The sequence below is a fragment of the Sphaeramia orbicularis genome, chromosome 17, assembly GCF_902148855.1.
Source record: "Sphaeramia orbicularis chromosome 17, fSphaOr1.1, whole genome shotgun sequence".
Lineage (NCBI taxonomy): Eukaryota > Metazoa > Chordata > Actinopteri > Kurtiformes > Apogonidae > Sphaeramia > Sphaeramia orbicularis.
The window spans coordinates 23,866,981-23,884,649 of record NC_043973.1 but is presented as its reverse complement, the minus strand read 5'-3'; the positions used below and the strand labels follow the sequence as shown (position 1 = coordinate 23,884,649).

The following is a 17,669-nucleotide window of genomic DNA, read 5'->3' as shown; positions in this document are numbered from 1 at the left end:
TCTTGTTCAGCTGATGAAAAAAGTACACATACCCTTGGGGATAAATAGAGTTTGTCTCTGTCTGCATCTGTAGAATACTCCCTTTTATGCTCTTGTGTAGTTAATCTGTCAAATTAATAAAATTAATTTTGTCAGATAAATATAGCGCGTGAGAAATGGAATAACGAAAAAAGCCAAAAAAATGGTAACGAAAAAAAAAAAAAAATAGTCTTGACACTGCACACTCTGAAACACTCCTAGTTACATTACACTTACAGTGTAAAAATCTTAGGCCACTTTTACTTTGTTGTTTTTTCAAAGTTGAATTGACCATACATATTTATTTCCCATTCTCTTTTCTTCAAAGAAATTACAGGAAATATATGTACAGCCCTAAAAGATACACAGACTAGAAGCACTCGGAGAGCGCAGACCTCCACCAAGGCTGATCAGTGGCGCACCCCGTGGGCCCCCCCACCCCCAATCACCACCAAAATTTAATCATTTCTTCCTTATCCCATTTCCAACAAACCCTGAAAATTTCATCCAAATCTGTCCATAACTTTTTGAGTTATGTTGCACACTAACGGACAGACAAGGTTCCACGGACCTGTTTTAGCACACGCGGTGACAGGTCTTTTAAAGCTGTGGCACCACGTCTATGGAATGACCTGCCTCTACACCTACGGTCCATGGACTCTGTAGAGAGCTTTAAGAAACACCTCAAAACCCTCCTGTTCAAAAAGGCTTTTTAGTCTCCCACCTGACCCAGGACCACCACAGACTGATTGCACTCTATGTATTCATCATAACGTACTCCATGTGTCATCCCCCCCCCCCAGTCTCTCTATATCTCTATCGCTCTCTCTTTTCTCCTCCTTTACTCTCTCTCTCTCTCTTTAACCCCAACTGGTCAAGGCAGACAGCCATCCTTCAGGAGTCTGGGTCTGCTCGAGGTTTCTGCCCGTTAAAGGGAAGTTTTTCCTCGCCACTGTCACCAATCACAAGTGTTTGCCCCTGAAGGATTCTGTTGGGTCTCTGTAAACTTAATTTGATTCTGATTTGAATTGATAAAGCACTTTGTGACTCTGTCTGTGAAAAGTGCTCTATAAATAAAATTTACTTTACTTTACTTACTTTACAGACAAACAGACAAACAAACAGACAAACAAACAAACAAACAAACCCTGGCAAAAACATAACCTCCTTGGCGGAGGAAATTAATGCAATAAATCTCATATTGTATGAGCAAAATGGTTAAAGACATGAAATGAAAAGGGAGGTCACACTAAATACCAGCACTTTGATTTAAAGATACTCTGTTATTCCTGCAACTTGTGTTTTTAATGCTGTAATTCAGCTATAATTCATTACCTCAGCTAGAATTCTGCTCTGCACTAGACTTCTGAAAATGCTCTTTTACTGTGTGTTTTAGTCATATATACTGTATACCATATTGTCTCAAGTTTGGGAATACTACTGGAATTTGTGAATTTCCCTTAAACCGCTCCATTTCTGCTCTATGCTACCAAATGTTCAATAACTTTCTGAATTTTACCCTTTAAATACCACTTTAAAAATGAGATGCCACTTGTGTTATTGCACAAAAACTACTCATGCAATGAAATCAGTGATATTGCTAAAGTTTGATATGTCAGATACTCTAATATGACACAAAACCACATCCCTCCACCATGAATTATATGGAAAATATCTTATATTTTGTGTTTTTCAAGTGGTAACATGTATTCAGTTGGTATATAAAGGGTTAATATCCAGAAATTATTGAACATTTGGTAGTTTTAGAGTTCTATCTATCTATCTATCTATCTATCTATCTATCTATCTATCTATCTATCTATCTATCTATCTATCTACACTGTAAAAAAAAATCCTGTTGTTTTTATAGAAAAAAAACCCAAAACTGGCAGCTGTGGTTTCCAGAACAATAGTGTAAAAAACACATCCAACTATAAACATATTTACAGAGTAACATGTAGATTTAACAGTTTAAACATGTAGATTTAATATTGGATTTAAATGGTAAATGGACTGCACTTATTTAGCACATTTTCTACACCTTCATGGTGTCCAAAGCACTTTCCAAAGCCACCAGGTCCAACTGGGAACAATTCAGGGTTCAGTGTCTTCCATGTAAACTTTGGCATATGGACAGTCGGAGCCAGGATTCAAACCACCAACCCTTTGGTTATTGGATGAGCCACTCTACCAACTCTACCAGCCCATTAATTTACAAGTTTAAAATGTTGCATTGTTAAATTTTTTAACTAACTTTTTATTTAAAAAAAAAAAAAAAAAAAAAAGCAAATATGCCGTTATTTCAATGATATGGTCTTGCAATTTAAATGGCATCACATTTTTTTTTCAATTTACAGTTTTATTTTCTAAAAACAATAGAAATACATAATTTCTACATACAAATCTAGTTTTGTTCACATACTCTTCCTGTAAAAACTACAGCTATATTTGATTTAATCGTTAACACAAAAATATTTCCAAATAAACAACTTTGCATTGTATTGTCACTTACAGTTTTTTATGTTGCAATTTTACAACTTTTTGGTGTTAATTCTACAGTCATTTTTTACTGTCTATCTATCTATCTATCTATCTATCTATCTATCTATCTATCTATCTATCTATCTATCTATCTATCTATCTATCTATCTATCTATCTATCTATCTATCCTTTAATTTTAGAATATACTGAAGTGAAGGCAGCATATGCAAGAATAGACAAAAATAGTGTAGATTAAAAACAGATGATTATGGAAGCAACAACAACTTAGTAAATAAAGAATACTATTACACTCAAATCTGACAAAATATCTATAATCTATACATCCCATATATCCAGATTGTTTCTTATACAGAGATTGAGAAATGCATGGTAGAACTTGAACAAACTTAGTGCTTTCCCAGGACTTTTTTTGCACAGTCAAGTACTGTCAGTAAAGTTTGGATTTCAGTATGATCGATTCCTCACATATAAAAGAAGAAAAACAAACAGCAGATCTCTTAAATGTTAAACAAACTATTAAGCAAGATCCAGAAAAAGTGGTTAAAGCAGGTCAGATGTGCAGCAGCTCCTCACCAAGTTTGCTTTGTTGCTATTTTCACTTGACTTTTTTCTGAATGCATTTTTTTTTTTTTTTTTTTGCTGAGGAGGTTTTTAAATCCAAGCTTTGTAAAGCAAATTCCCTGTCCTATACTTGACTGTAGTGTTCATTGGTAATGATAAAGCGCGTTGCAGTCGCTCCTCCCCCCCTCCCTCCCGTGTGGTTTTACGCTTTTGATCCCCGAGGGACCTCGCGTTTTACATTCCTGGCATTCCGACCTCAGTCCCTCCTCGGTTACTTATTATCGCCGCCTGCTCTCTCCACAGTCATTTCACAGCAAAGGCAGGACCGAGGCACACGAAGATGAAACACGACTGACTCGGACAAACTCATGGATACAGTGGAATAAGTCTGAGTTTGACTTCGACAACAAGAACAAGAACAAGGGTTTTGTTATGATGAGAGCGTGAGCTGGTAAGAACAGCGGTTGTTCTCTTTACAACAGAAAAAAAAACGATCCTCAAATACAAACTGAGTACATTGGAACTAATGTGTGAGAACTTATATGTAAGGTGTGTTTTTTGTAGGTTTTTAAAAAGTTTTCGCAGGGATTTGAAACAACAGTTTTCTTGTGAGGACGAATGTAAAGTTATTTTACAATGCGGTTTGTGCGCTTTTGCTCCCCCGTGAGATTGGAATTTTTGGCGCATGTATTTTCTGCCTGCTGTGGAAAATGTGTCCACATTTCTGTGTTGTCGCTGTTGCTGAGGTGGATTCAACATTACAATATTTTGACATAATATTTGAAACATACCATTCATGAACATGGGGATTTGTTGACATTGTTTACATAATGAAAAATGTAAATGTAAGTTGAGATATTGAGGGTTTTTTTGGTCATAAAGAGAACCTTAGAGATCAGAATGAGTTTACTGATGTGGAGGCCTGGATTGTAACTGTCAGTCATCTCTTCTAGTAGTAGCCTATAATAAATATATTAATTCATTTTCTCTTCTTTTACAGGTTCACAGCTGTTAATTTAAGTATTTTTGATCTGAGAAAGAGACGATTTCCAAGAGAGAATAACAACGTTCACAAACCAACATGTCATCCACTGAAGAGCCGTCTGGAACGGTCCTGCACCGGCTCATCCAGGAGCAGCTCCGCTATGGAAACCCCACAGACACCCGCACACTGTTAGCCATCCAGCAGCAGGCCCTGCGAGGAGGCAGCGGAAGTAACAGTGGACCCAGCAGCGGAGGCGACATGGGCAGAAGTCCACGATCCTCTTTGGAGAGTCTCACCCAGGAGGACCCTTCATTCCCTCAACTCTCTGCGAGGCAGGAGCCCCAGGGTCAGGAGCACCAGGGTGACTACCACCACTCAGAGAGTGGTTATCAGCTCTACCAGCTGCATGGAGAGGAGCTGCCAACCTATGAGCAGGCCAAGGCACATTCTCAGTATCTGGCCTCTCACTGGGCCCCTACTGGCACAGGCCCCATCCGGCAGCTCCATGAGGGGAAGCTCCTGCATGAGGGGGTCTTCCACGAAGAGGCAGATGTGATGGAGCTGAAGTGCAGCCATGTGCGGTCACTCAGTGAACATCGCATGCAGATATCTTTGGAGAGGAATGATGCAGCTGCCAAAGCAGAGGCCATCAAAAACACCTCACACAGCTACCCTGAACTGCCCTACTACACCCCACAAAGCCTGCAGAGCATGGGGCCGAACCCGGACAAGCGCAGCCCACCACCAGAATACTCAGCACCCATTCAGGGACATGGATTTATCCCCCACCAGGTCCAGGAGCCAGTGCACATACAGCAGCACAGGTACCAATGGATTATTATTTTTCTGCACTTAATCTACTTCAAACATTACATCATTCAAAGTGGTGTAGTTTTGTACTAGAATCCGCCTAGTAATCAGCTTCCAGGACTCGTCATTGTGTTTCACATGCGTAAACACATACTTACGAATGTGAGTCACACTGTTCCACATTTCTGTCTTGAAATACTTAGAAGCGAACAAGTCCAACCCTGTAGGTGTTTGTAATGCTTGGCATACTGCAACTAGATACCTTCACATGCTTGTGTTGCCTTAAATGCTTGTATGGAGTTTGTTCCACATTTAGGTTTTTACTTTATTTACAGCCACTGGAGTCAGCTCGTCTGCTCATCTGTAGACAAGAATAGAGGTTAATATGATGTTTCAGATGTCTTGGTCAAAAATTAATCCAGCCTCAACTCCATACCTCCAGCTCCCAGAATAAAATGCTGTGACTCAGCCAAGCATCCATGGATTGAAATGAATGACAGAGATATTTGTTTTTACTCATTACCAATCTGTCTTTTACAGGTATATTCAGTCTGACCAACCAACTGAAGTCCCTTGCTACAATGCATTCAACAGCCTGCCACCTGCTGGCTTGGAAGAACCCAACCAAGTGGAGCTGTTGCTGATAGAGAATGAGAGGCTGAGGCAAGAGCTCGAGGTTCACCGGGAAAAGACCGGACGTATTCAAAAGGTATGAAGAAGTCAAGGGAACATGTTTTTATGCTGCTGACATCTCTCACATAGGTCTTAAAGAAGGAGTAAGAACATCTAAACCAGTATTACATTTTACCATTGGGAGGTTTAATATAAAAGTGGATAAACTCAACACAGCAATCTTCTATCAAATAGTATAAAAAGAGGTGATTCCAACACATTATGGAGCATACTTTAAAATGAAAAAAAAAAGTGAGATGCCATCACATTAGAAAACCTGTTGTTTATCAGAGGGAAATTCCCTTGAGTTAATTACTTGCTGAACAAACAGACGGGCATTATCATTCACTTTAGCCACCTGTCTATGAAACTCAACCCCAGTCAACAGTTGTCATCAACCTACAGCCACACTCCCTCATCTGGACTGGGCAGATGAGATCAACAGCTGCCACCTTTCATACCACAAGCAGAGGTCACAGCCTGCTACTGTGTTTACACACTACTTTCATTGTGTGGCTGACCTAGTGGCAGCTAGAGCATCTGTGTGTGCGAGTGTGTGCTTTAGTGTCAGTGAGGCCATAGATTTTCCTCGTAATCCAAGGCTTGTCAGACAGCAGTCAGTTGGTTTGTGACTTGTGTGCACACTGCTGATGGGGGTTCCTCCACATTCTCACTCATAGCCCAAATCCTCTTCCTGCCATTGTTGGCTTTCAATATTCACTCTTTAACTGTTGACTTAACAGGCCTAAAATAAGATATTTTCCCCCTTTAACATGGTGAAAACAACTTCAGAGACATTTGACACCTCAGCCAATCATCGTAAAATCCACTCCACTCTCTGCTGGAGTTATGTCACATGGTTCTTGCGTTGTCTCAGCCTTAAAGAATGGTAATTGCCAGGGTTGGAAAGTTTTCCCCGTCAGGCCGCAGCCCTGAGTAAACATGCCTGTGTGACTGCTGTAATGGTGGGTGTCTCTTTGCCGTTTCCACAGCCCAGGCACAGGCATGCACACCTTCCCTCCACTGGCAGCCTTCCCAGATCTGTGTGTGTGAGTCTTTGTGTGCTTGTGAAGTTGTGCTTTGTGGTGTGTTGTGTACATGCACGCTCTTGGGTGCGCACTTGTACGCTCACACCTGGAACTAGAGCTATCAGCCCTCAGGAATGTAGATATAAATCAGTCTCACAGGGAGTGGTGCGGGCTTGAATTCCTTCTCAGAATTATACCACACACATACACTCGTTGGGTGTACTGTATACACAGTTGTGTACATACCCATATGTATATCTATGTACTGTAACAACATGAATCAACATTCCAGCTCCTCCCTGGCATGTTAAGTAGGTTAACCAAAAATTCCTTCTTTCTACTTTCTCTATTTCTGTACTCCTTTCTTCTTTCCTTTCCTATTTCCTTTACTTCCAGTTGGAGCAGGAGATCCAGCGAATTTCCGAGGCCTACGAGACACTGATGCAGGGAAGCAGTAAGAGAGAGAACCTGGAGCAGACACTGAGGAGGAAGCTGGTAGCAGAGGTCAGGAGGCTTCAGGACTTCAACAGAGACCTGAGAGGTATGAGCGACTGCCATGAGACCTACTGCATACCACAAGTACTTTCCTGTCATATCAAATACAGATTGGTTTAAGATATAATCTAATGTTCAATCTTTGTCGTTGCAGAAAACCTGGAAAATGCCAGAACACATGTTGCAAAAGAAGTAGAGGCTGCTGACCACAACCAGCACATCATGGCTAAACTCCTTGAACAAAGTAAGTATTGCGTGTCATGTGCTCTGTTGCATCCTCCTTTGTAATCAACGTGCTTGATTGGATTGGACTGTAGCAAAGCAAGGGGCCCTTTTGTAGCTAAGGGCATCCTGCATGCAGGAATTTCACTTGCATAACCTCAGCTTGTTTGGTAAGAAGGCTTAATAATAGGGAATTCAATCCATGTGGCCCTTTGGAAAAGAACAAGGGAAACCAACAGGTTCTAAATCACAGAGCGGCTGTGGAAGTGGTAAAAATGAGGTTCCCCACCTGTGATTTATGTTGTCTGTTTAAGGAACTGGACTCAAGCAGAGTCGTGGTGTTTGTATAGCCTTGATGAGGAATGCTCTGTGCTATGTGGGTCAAAGGGATAGGGCAGCTTTCTCCCCCTTCCTCCTCCTTCTTCCTCTTAACATACCATGAGTGCTTCGCTAAATGAAGAACACTGGCCACCACGTACGAGCTCTGGTACTTATTACTGCAGATACACTCCAAAGAGAGAATTAGTCGACTGACACCCATAGATACTTTTAGGAGAGAAATGTAAACCTGTAATACCCGAGCTATTCTCAAAACCATGCACTTGACTCTAATTCTCATGCATCAAACACACATTTAACCATGCCTCCTTCGTTTCATTGCTGCAGATGAGGAGCAGAACAGTGAACGTGAGCGTGTAGAGCGGGAGCTGCAGCGATTGAGGATAACAGCGGAGGAGCAAAGCCTCAGGGCCAAGCGACTCGAGGAGGCCCTGGAGGCAGCTCGCGGACGTGGGCGTCAGCTTGAGGAGGAACTGAGGAGAAAGAGAGCTTACGTAGAGAAGGTGGAGAGGCTTCAGAGTGCCCTGGCTCAGCTACAGTCCACTTGTGAGAAGAGGGAAAGCCTGGAGATGAAGCTGAGGACTCGACTAGAGCAGGAGCTGAGGAGCTTGAGGGCCCAGCAGGTAAAGACAAAATACGACCTTCCCATTTTTGCATCCCTACAGTTTATCACATGATGGATTTAGTCTCACCATACCCTCTGTCGCTTCGCCACAGAGGCAGTCCCAGCCGCCAGGAGTCACCATGAGCTCCCTCCAAGAGCGGCTGCATGAACGGGAAGAGCGTATCCTGGCCCTTGAGGCTGACATGGTACGCTGGGAGCAAAAGTACCTGGAGGAGAGCACAATGAGGCAGTTTGCCATGGAAGTGGCTGCCACTGCTGCTGCCCAGAGGTACGGCTTCTAAAATAAGCACCCACTGGGAACTAAGTATTTATTTTTTTCATGTAATTTAATCCAAGTGCAATTTCTTTCACGCTACAGAGACACCACCATCATTAACCACTCCCCCTGCCACTCTTCTAACAACAGTTTCAATGATGACCTGCCGGTTGCTGACTACAGGAATCAAGAAATGGAAAACAGGTTTGTTTCTTTGATCAGTCCCTCTTGTTTTCAAAGAATCCAGTTATGGAATCAGGATGGGGTTTTTTTTACTAAAATGTTCCTTCATGTTTGTTCTCTGTCAGGATCCGCGCTCTTTATGCTCAGATCTTGGAGAAGGATGCAGTAATCAAGATCCTCAACCAGCGCCTGTACCAGGACCAAGGAAGGAAAGAGGAACTAAATCCTTGTTCAAAGCTCTTAAGTAACGTAGGGGCACCTCTACGACCTGCCTCCTCCACTCCTTCTATTAGCACCTCCAAGAGCACCACCAAGAGCAGAGGTGAGGAATATAGTGTTGCCTTGATTTAATCATTCATGTGGGATGATACCAAAGCAGGAGCCCACTGTCCGTCTTACATTACATACACAAGCACACACACTGTATAGTATTATAACAAGCAGATTTTTTCATTAAAAAACCATATAGATGAAAAGAAGGAAGTGATCAGTAATTACTGAAATCACTCTTGACACATGCTAACATTTTTGTGATATTTTCCTTTAGGTAAGAGCCTCTCAGATGATCAGACTTTGCCAAACCGACAGTTCTCCGCTCAGTCTGAACCCGGAACATTAGAACGGCAGATGGCAGGAACCAAAGCCAAAGAGACTGCCAGCATAACTAAGCTCAACACTGGTGAGTAATCAATCAAAAATGCATGAGTGTGCTTGTTCACGTGGGGCATTAAAACAATAAAAAATAACTTTCCCTCAATACAGACCACATAGACACATGGTTCAGGGTCTGCATCAAGTGAAGCGACATGCCCGTATGAGTCTGCATTTGACAGTCACAGTGTAGAAGTAAACATTTCATTGGAAAAACAGTGTTTGAATGTTGACTTTGTGGATGTTCACATTGATTAACCATGCTGTGGCTTAACCAGCCTATCAGATACCATCTGGCCAGGTCATGGTTCATAATGCAGGCCGCGAGGAATGTGCATGCTTAGGAAATAATGTGGATCTGTTGACTGAGCATATTAGGTCTGTTTGAGTGTGGAAAATCTGTGTTAACCTTTAGTCAATGATAGCTGAGCTGTATCTGTGACATTTTCCACTGTTATGCCTTAAAATATTTGTACAATTATTGTTTCTCTTTCTGTTTTTTCCAGACAAGGCAGTGCCTAGGAAGTTGCTATTAAACCCGTTCAGAGGCCTGGATGAGTTGGAGTCAGAGGCAGTGGAAATCTTCATTTAGGGAAGTCAGAGGTGGATGTTGAATGAGGAATCTGTGAAGTCTTTGAGTAAAAGAATGGAAGAAAATACTGTATGCAAGAAACAAGAATGTTGTGGAAAAAGGCCAAAGCATGAAAAAAGGACTTAAGATTTTAGAGACAGAGCTGTGCTCTGACTCACTCGCTCTCACTTAGAGCTGGACAGCTGCAGGCAGACTGTCCAGCGGGGGGAGAAAAGATGAATCTTCCGAGGTACTTGGACAGTATTGTGGATTGTAATAGGGCAACATGTTCTCAGAGAGTGTATGCCAAAATATTTATATACTACAAATATATATTATTGCTGCTTTCCCCTGCTTTGTTACCCCTTTATCTCCTTTCTAAATGAATTCAAAAAGCTACATATTTATCTTATCTGGTTTCCACGTTCCCCAAGTATTAACTTGAGCCTCCTGCTCCTTTAGATAAATATCAAATACTAAGTTAATCTGTGGAGTCCAGACTTGCATTCCCCTCCTTTCCCAAAAATGTGGTGTTAATCTGAGTAACCTCATTCCCATTACATGGATCTGTTTTTAGAGATACCCTGTTTAACAATTTAAGCTTATAACACATAAGACACTGTTAGTGAAATGCTCTTCCTGTTCATGTTCTTTAAGCTTCAGTAGCTGGTTCTGCAAAGGCTTAAAATATGCAACAGTAAGATGCTTAATTAATATATAAAAACTTTCTCTTTTTTTGCCAAACTGAAACGAAGTGTGTATTTTTGGGAGGGTGTTGCATCTGGTGTTGATTTCATCCTTTTTTTTTTTTCTGATTTCCTTTTTGTTCTCAAAGTATGTTGCATTGTGTGATTATGGTATGTGAGTGTGTTTCCTGATAGGGGGATTCTGCTGGTTCGGATCACCCTGGGGGTAAAAGTTGAAAACAACACCATATTGGTTTTTGTTTACTGTGAGCTTTGAACTAACAAACAGGTTAATTATTATTATTATTATTATTATTATTATTATTATTATTATTAAATATTTTATACAGATGTTTGTATTGTTATTTTAGATATGATAGTGCTTTGAGCAGGATGCCAAAGAGTTTATGTATGTTTGTTGTAAGTTATGTGTTGACAATCACGGTCATGTCTTGCTGTACACAACCAACCAAGTGATGACTTCAAATGACATTTCTGTGAACATATGAAGGTTTTTACAGTTGAACTCAACATTTCATAAAGCAATAAAATATTCAAATACACACTGACTTTTTCAGAATTTTTCATTGTTGCTATGTTTGTCTTAATTATGTGTGATATAAAAGAGTCAATTATCCAGAAAGAGTTAACAAAATCATTCTTCTGGTGAATATGATGAGACTTCTCTTCCTTTTTCACTCCCAGTTCTTTGTCATTCTGTCACCCTATCTCCTCATTCCTATGCTCTTGTTCCACCACAGAGACGAGTGCTCTTCATTAATGAATACCAGAGCTGCATTCTTTTGGGTTCAACTTTCTCGGGTGGCCTGCTCTCTTGTTCTCTTCTTGCCATGAAGAGCATGCTTGACATAGATCACATTCTCATAGGGACACGTAACCTTATACGTGACAAAGACAGGTTTCTCCTAGATTAGCCACTAATGCCATTTGAAATTCCTCTGTGCTGCCATGCACCTTTACTAACATGCGCTGCATTCTTGAAAGCTTTTCCTGCTTCTGATTTAACTCACACCCAGAGGTATTTATGAAGTATTTCCACACATGCCATTAGAGGATGGAGGGCTCTGTTAAGCGGTATCTGTTTCAGTATAGATCTACCTCTTATGCACACATGTGCACTGCATGCACACACTCTGGCACATATCGACTGTTACCAGTTTGGGGCGGTTCAGCAGCAGTGACAATGAGACTACACAATTTAGGACAATGGCAAGGACAATGGATATTGTGGTGTCATCATTGTCTGCTCACATGCTTTGCCACTCAGCCTATTGTTCAAACATGTATGTGAAATGTAAAATATGACAGAGGAAGAGCAGCTTTTCACACATTTTAAGCAATAAGCAAAAGTGGTTAAATCTAGAAAGAACTGGTTAATAATCATTCATTCACTTCAAATACTTTTTGTAGGTACACCAAAATTTATAGACTGTTTTTTTTTTTCTACTATTATACCATTAAGTGGTAGTGTATGTTATAATACACTGTGTTTTATCCACAAAAAAAACCGCCTTGCTACAGCATCAATTTCAGAAAAGTCGTGACATGTTAGAAGTGCATAAAAACATAAATCAATGATCTGTATGTCTCATAAGCCTATATTTTATTTACATTGGAACAGAGAAAAATATCAAATGGTTATACTAAGAAAATAATTTAAAGAAAAAAAAAAAAATGTAATTTTAAAACCTATGGCAGCAGCATGTCTCCAAAAAGTCAGGACATGGCCATCCCTTCTGTGCACTTATACACCTCCATACCATCAGAGTTGCAGGCTTTTACTGGCTGCATCACTGTGTGGTACGGAGGCTGCACTGACTCCTGCCAAAAGACTCTACAACGCAAAGTTAATACAGCCAGAAAGATCATCGGTGCCCTTCTTCTCTTCCTCAAAAACATTTTTTACACCTGCCTCACCCGCAGACCCATCGGCATTGCCAGTGACACCTCTCACCCCTCCCACTCCCACCTCAGCGTCCTGCCTTCAGGAAAAAGGTACCAGAGCCTCCAGGCCCGATCCACAAGACTGTTGAACAGGTTTGTCCATCAGGCTGTCAGGGTGCTCTATCCACAGCGGCCCCCCCCCCCAAGACTGCAACCCACCCTCTCATTTACACAAAGACTCTACCTCTACCATTTTTGCACACAAGTCTCAGTAGACTAATCTGTGGACGACTGCCCTATCTGCTGCTTTGACAAATCTGTTGCTGTTTGGTTTCACTGTGAACCTCCTCACCTCATAAACTGTCACTGAACTGCACAACTGCCGCTACTGTCAATAGACTGACATTATATTTATTCCAATTCATATTCTATGTTACCTCTTTTTTCTTTTTGAAAATGCATGGCATTTAATAAGGTGACAGAGAAACATTATCTCAGTTCTCTGCATGTCCTCTACATTTAGTGAATAGACAATAAATGATATTTGAATCTTTTGAACTGAGCACTGACAACAACCTGGATGGTTCAAGAAACATGTGTGGTTTTAATGCAGTGCTGCTTGAGGGCCAAAAAGGTCATTTGCATCCAAAATTGATTTTTGGCTTAGTTTCTTGTGCACAGAGGTTTCTGGAGATTCTCTAAAACTTTTGATTACATTATGTAGATGGGATATTTAAAGTTGTAGCATTGAGGAACATTATCCCTGACTTGTTCCACAATTTGTAGATGCAGTTTTTGCAGATGGATGAACCTCTGCCTATCTTTATTTCTGAGAGACTGATTTGTCGCCAATTTACTTAATCCGTTACAAAATGTTCAGCCTCTTGTCTCCAACTTTTTCAAGATGTGTTGCCAAAATGAGCTTATGTTTTCCTTAACTCATAAAGACCCAGCACTACTTATACGTTAGTCCCCAAATGAAATGTTCTCCATAAGTGATTTATCACCATTTATTACCTCTGCCAAGGAGGTTATGTTTTTGCCAGGGTTTGTTTGTTTGTTTGTCTGTCTGTCTGTCTGTGTCTGTCTGTTTGTTTGTTTGTCTGTCTGTCTGTCTGTTAGTGTGCAACATAACTCAAAAAGTTATGGACAGATTTGGATGAAATTTTCAGGATTTGTTGGAAATGGGATAAGGAAGAAATGATTAAATTTTGGTGGTGATCGGGGGTGGGGGGGCCCACGGGGGGGGCCACTGATCGTTAGTGTGCAACATAACTCAAAAAGTTATGGACACATTTGGATGAAATTTTCAGGGTTTGTTGGAAATGGGATAAGGAAGAAATTATTAAATTTTGGTGGTGATCGGGGGTGGGGGGGCCCACGGGGGGGCCCACTGATCGTTAGTGTGCAACATAACTCAAAAAGTTATGGACAGATTTGGGCGACATTTTCAGGGTTTGTTGGAAATGGGATAAGGAAGAAATGATTAAATTTTGGTGGTGATCGGGGGGGGGGGGGGGGGGGGGGGGGGGGGGGGCACTGATCAGCCTTGGCGGAGGTCTGCGCTCTCCGAGTGCTTCTAGTTTATAATAATATCCTCTATTTTGTACTATATCAGTGTAAATCAGTATAGTAATAGTAATCCTGTATTTAATTTATAGATCATATGTATGTTCATAAAAGCTCAGATTAAAGTTGAGGGGTATTCTATCAGAAACAGAGAAAACTAAAGGAGAAATGACTTTTTCAGTAAAACATATCATTAATTGAACATAAACCAAGTGTTTCCATCCACTGCCATTGATAAAACTCCATGGGTTTTACTGCTGAATCAATGTTGTTGAAGATGATGGTGTTTCCACGTTCACTACAGAACCTCTGAACGTCCAAATGGGTCATATCTGATGACCATGAAAAGATGACAAACTGCATTTTACCTGAATTATTTTAACATATTGCATAACATATCCACATTGCATTTTACTCCAATTATTTACATGTATTGACAGGATTAGTGGATCAACATGTATTAAACATTTTAGATCAGTAGATGCTTTTGATCTGTGATGGATGTTTGGGTCTTTATGGGTTAAAAAGGTGCATTTTCTCATATGTTCTGTGATAATGTTTTTTATATGTCAATGTCTGTATGAATGGTTGTTGATCTCTATATGTCAGCTTTTTAATGAACTGGCAGCGTGTCCAGGGTGTAGCCCTCCTTTGTCAAATGATAGCTGGAATAGACTTCAGCCCCCTGCAGCCCTCCAGAGTATTACATGTTTTGCGAGAATTGCATGTTTGCTATGATCTATTACGAATAAAATGTTGGTTTAAGAGATTTACAAATCATTGCACTCTGTTTTTATTCACATTTTACACAACTTTTCTGGAGATGGTGTTGTGTGTTTTGTCCTCATGTACTGATGTAAATAATCTTCAGGGATGAATGAAATACAAATAATCTTACTCTGAATTTGACTGAATAAAACATGCAAGACATATCAAAGCATGAATTGCAAGAAAATCCCACACCTGTATTCTTTCTATAAACATTTTTCCGGCCAAACAGGTAAAAACGTAAGTGTGCGGGATTTCCCAGCTTTGATACCTCACACCCATTAGTGAGACTTGAGACAAATGACTGTAATATTGACTGTGTTTCAGTGTTTCTTTCACATTTCTGGAGTCTTTGAACGGCAGCTGGTTTAACGTGATTAAATGGGATATAAATATACAGATGATCTATTTGCTTATTCCCCCAACAAAGTGTTGATACATCTGCGCCAGCTTTCAAACATTTGCCGATCATGTTCAATCATGTTACACAACTGAACCCCACACATCACATCCCCAACTTAGCAAAAGGAAAAATGTATCTCGCAGTGGTGTGGTTTAAGTAATTGGATCAGGAATATGCTGAAACCTCTAGACATGCCTGGACCTGCAGAGAGAGGATGTGAGATGGTGAGATAGTAGAGATGCTTATATGGGAAAACACAGAGCAGGAACTGGTGGTATGCAATGCCATCAATCGTATTTATGAACTGAGAGCTCTTATCTGGCAAACTGACTGACAACATTGTGAAGTCTCGCCAACATTCCTCTGTGAATGTGAAAGGCAGCTGACATGTTTCGACTGCACTCCTCTTTCCCAGAAATGAAACGATGAAGGACGATAGAACATAAATGGGAGTCAGGGGTCAAATTCCTCTTTGCTCAAACATGCAAGAAAATTACATTTTCTACACTTTTTGGAATCGTTTCTCATTTTTTTTGCCCTCTGGCTCAGTCACATGGGAGCTTCATATTGACTGTCATCACCATGAAAGGAATGGGTTTATTGCTGTGTAAACCGTGGAAATTATCCACTCACAGTGTGTGTTTGTGTGCAGAATTTTTTTTTTACCCTCAGCTCTGATGTTTATAGTTTAACAGCACATTCCTAATAAGCATCGGCCTTTAAAGGTTTCATATCATCCATGCTGAGTGTTAATGCGGATGACTGTTGGGAAATATTTGAAGTGGTTACACTGGTGACTTTCATGGCACTCTGAATAGCCTAAGTCCAAAAACTGTTTTAAAGAGTATATATTTCAGCTCTCTGTGAAATAAATTCACCCAAATCCATTTTAGACACAAAAATACACACAAGTAACAGATATGTGCCCACATCACAAGCAAGTTCACACATAAAACCACAAGGATAGAAATGATAGTGTTGAGAGACTGATGGACTGGCCTCCTCAGGGCAGATATATGTGCAGCACTCTTACATTAAGTAACTTAACACTTGTCACTCAGACAACAAACAAACATGTTCAAAACACCCGGCAGGAAAGAAAATTGATCCATCATTCCTTGCTCCTGTCATAATCCTTGTGCATTTTTTCGACATTGGTAATAGATGAGTCATGCCTGCAGGGACACAGGAGAGTAACTTGTAACCACCTGCTACACCACCGTGCTGCAAAAACTGCAGTTGTGAATGACATTCCTGTTAGGGGGTTAGAGATGAAACCCTCCTCCTCCAACTCTTCAGTTTCTGTTCGTTACACATCATTGCTGTAGAGCAGGGGTGTCAAACTCATTTTAGTTCAGGGGCCACATTCAGCTAAATTTGATCTGAAGTGGGCCGAACCAGTAAAATAATAACATAATGATATATAAATAATGTCAACTCCAAACTTTTCTCTATGTTTCAGAGTGAAAAAAGTACATTTACATAATGAAAAGATTTACATCTACAAACAATCCTTTCAAAAGATGTAAATAACATGAACAAACTGAAAAATAAGTGTAATTTTAACAATATTATGCCTCAGTTTATCATTTACACATGTACATTATATATAGCTTACAGATCACAGTGGATCTACAAACACACAAAACATTTAAAATAAGGCAGAATATTGTTAAAATTGCACTTACTTCTCTTAAGACATTTCAAGTTGTTCATATTTGTTCAGGTTATTCACTTTTTTTTTTTTTTTGCAAAATTATACTTTGTTTTAGTGTAAATACATGAAAATATTTACATTTACACAGTGAAAAATGTGGAGTTGTCATTATTTTTATGTTGTGATAATAGTATTTTACAAGTCCCGCCCACTTGAGATTGAATTGGTCTGAATGTGGAACCTGAACTAAAAGGATTGTTAATATCTTGAGTGTAATTTTTGCATTTCACAAATTCATCCAAAGGGCCGTATTGGACCCTTTGGCGGGCCAGATTTGGCCCCCGGGCCGCATGTTTGACACCTGTGCTGTAGAGTAAACTCAGCATTTTAGTATATATAATGTCACTACGAAGCATGCTGATCTTTTAACACTAGAACCAACAGAAGATGCATATCCCTAGACAAATAAAGTGGTTAAATTTACCCATACACCATCTCTAGTCAACAAAAATGTCCTCACTCGTTGAATAAAGTCATTCTGTTCTCTAAGGAATGTCTCATGTCATAACATATGGTTGTATTTTGGAAGCATATGTAAGAACACAAATCACTTTGCACAGACATCGACACAAATCAGTCTAAAATGATAGTGAAATGAGTATTAGAGGAATATATATCTACATATTTGTTTGGTTCATAAATCTCCGACTCCTTTCCACTGAAAGCTGTCATAAAGGACAAGACATCTCTTTCCGAATACAT

The 17,669-nt window shown here is 40.2% G+C and overlaps 1 protein-coding gene across 2 annotated transcripts; it reads left to right on the top strand.

Moving 5' to 3' along the window:
- Positions 1-3,334: 3,334 nt before the first annotated feature.
- On the top strand, positions 3,335-11,174 carry LOC115437857 (angiomotin-like 2a). Of its 2 annotated transcripts, none has more exons than XM_030161225.1 (11): positions 3,335-3,533; positions 4,083-4,891; positions 5,418-5,586; positions 6,974-7,118; positions 7,227-7,316; positions 7,961-8,256; positions 8,351-8,526; positions 8,665-8,718; positions 8,823-9,019; positions 9,245-9,376; positions 9,855-11,174. In XM_030161225.1, exons 2-11 carry the CDS (start codon positions 4,164-4,166, stop codon positions 9,938-9,940), a joined length of 2,073 nt encoding a protein of 690 aa, XP_030017085.1. In that variant the 5' UTR covers positions 3,335-3,533; positions 4,083-4,163; the 3' UTR covers positions 9,941-11,174. The 2 variants fall into 2 exon arrangements, with proteins under 2 accessions (XP_030017085.1, XP_030017084.1); XM_030161224.1 differs by having other exon boundaries at positions 3,336-3,533; positions 8,617-8,718.
- The last annotated feature ends 6,495 nt before the right edge of the window (positions 11,175-17,669 follow it).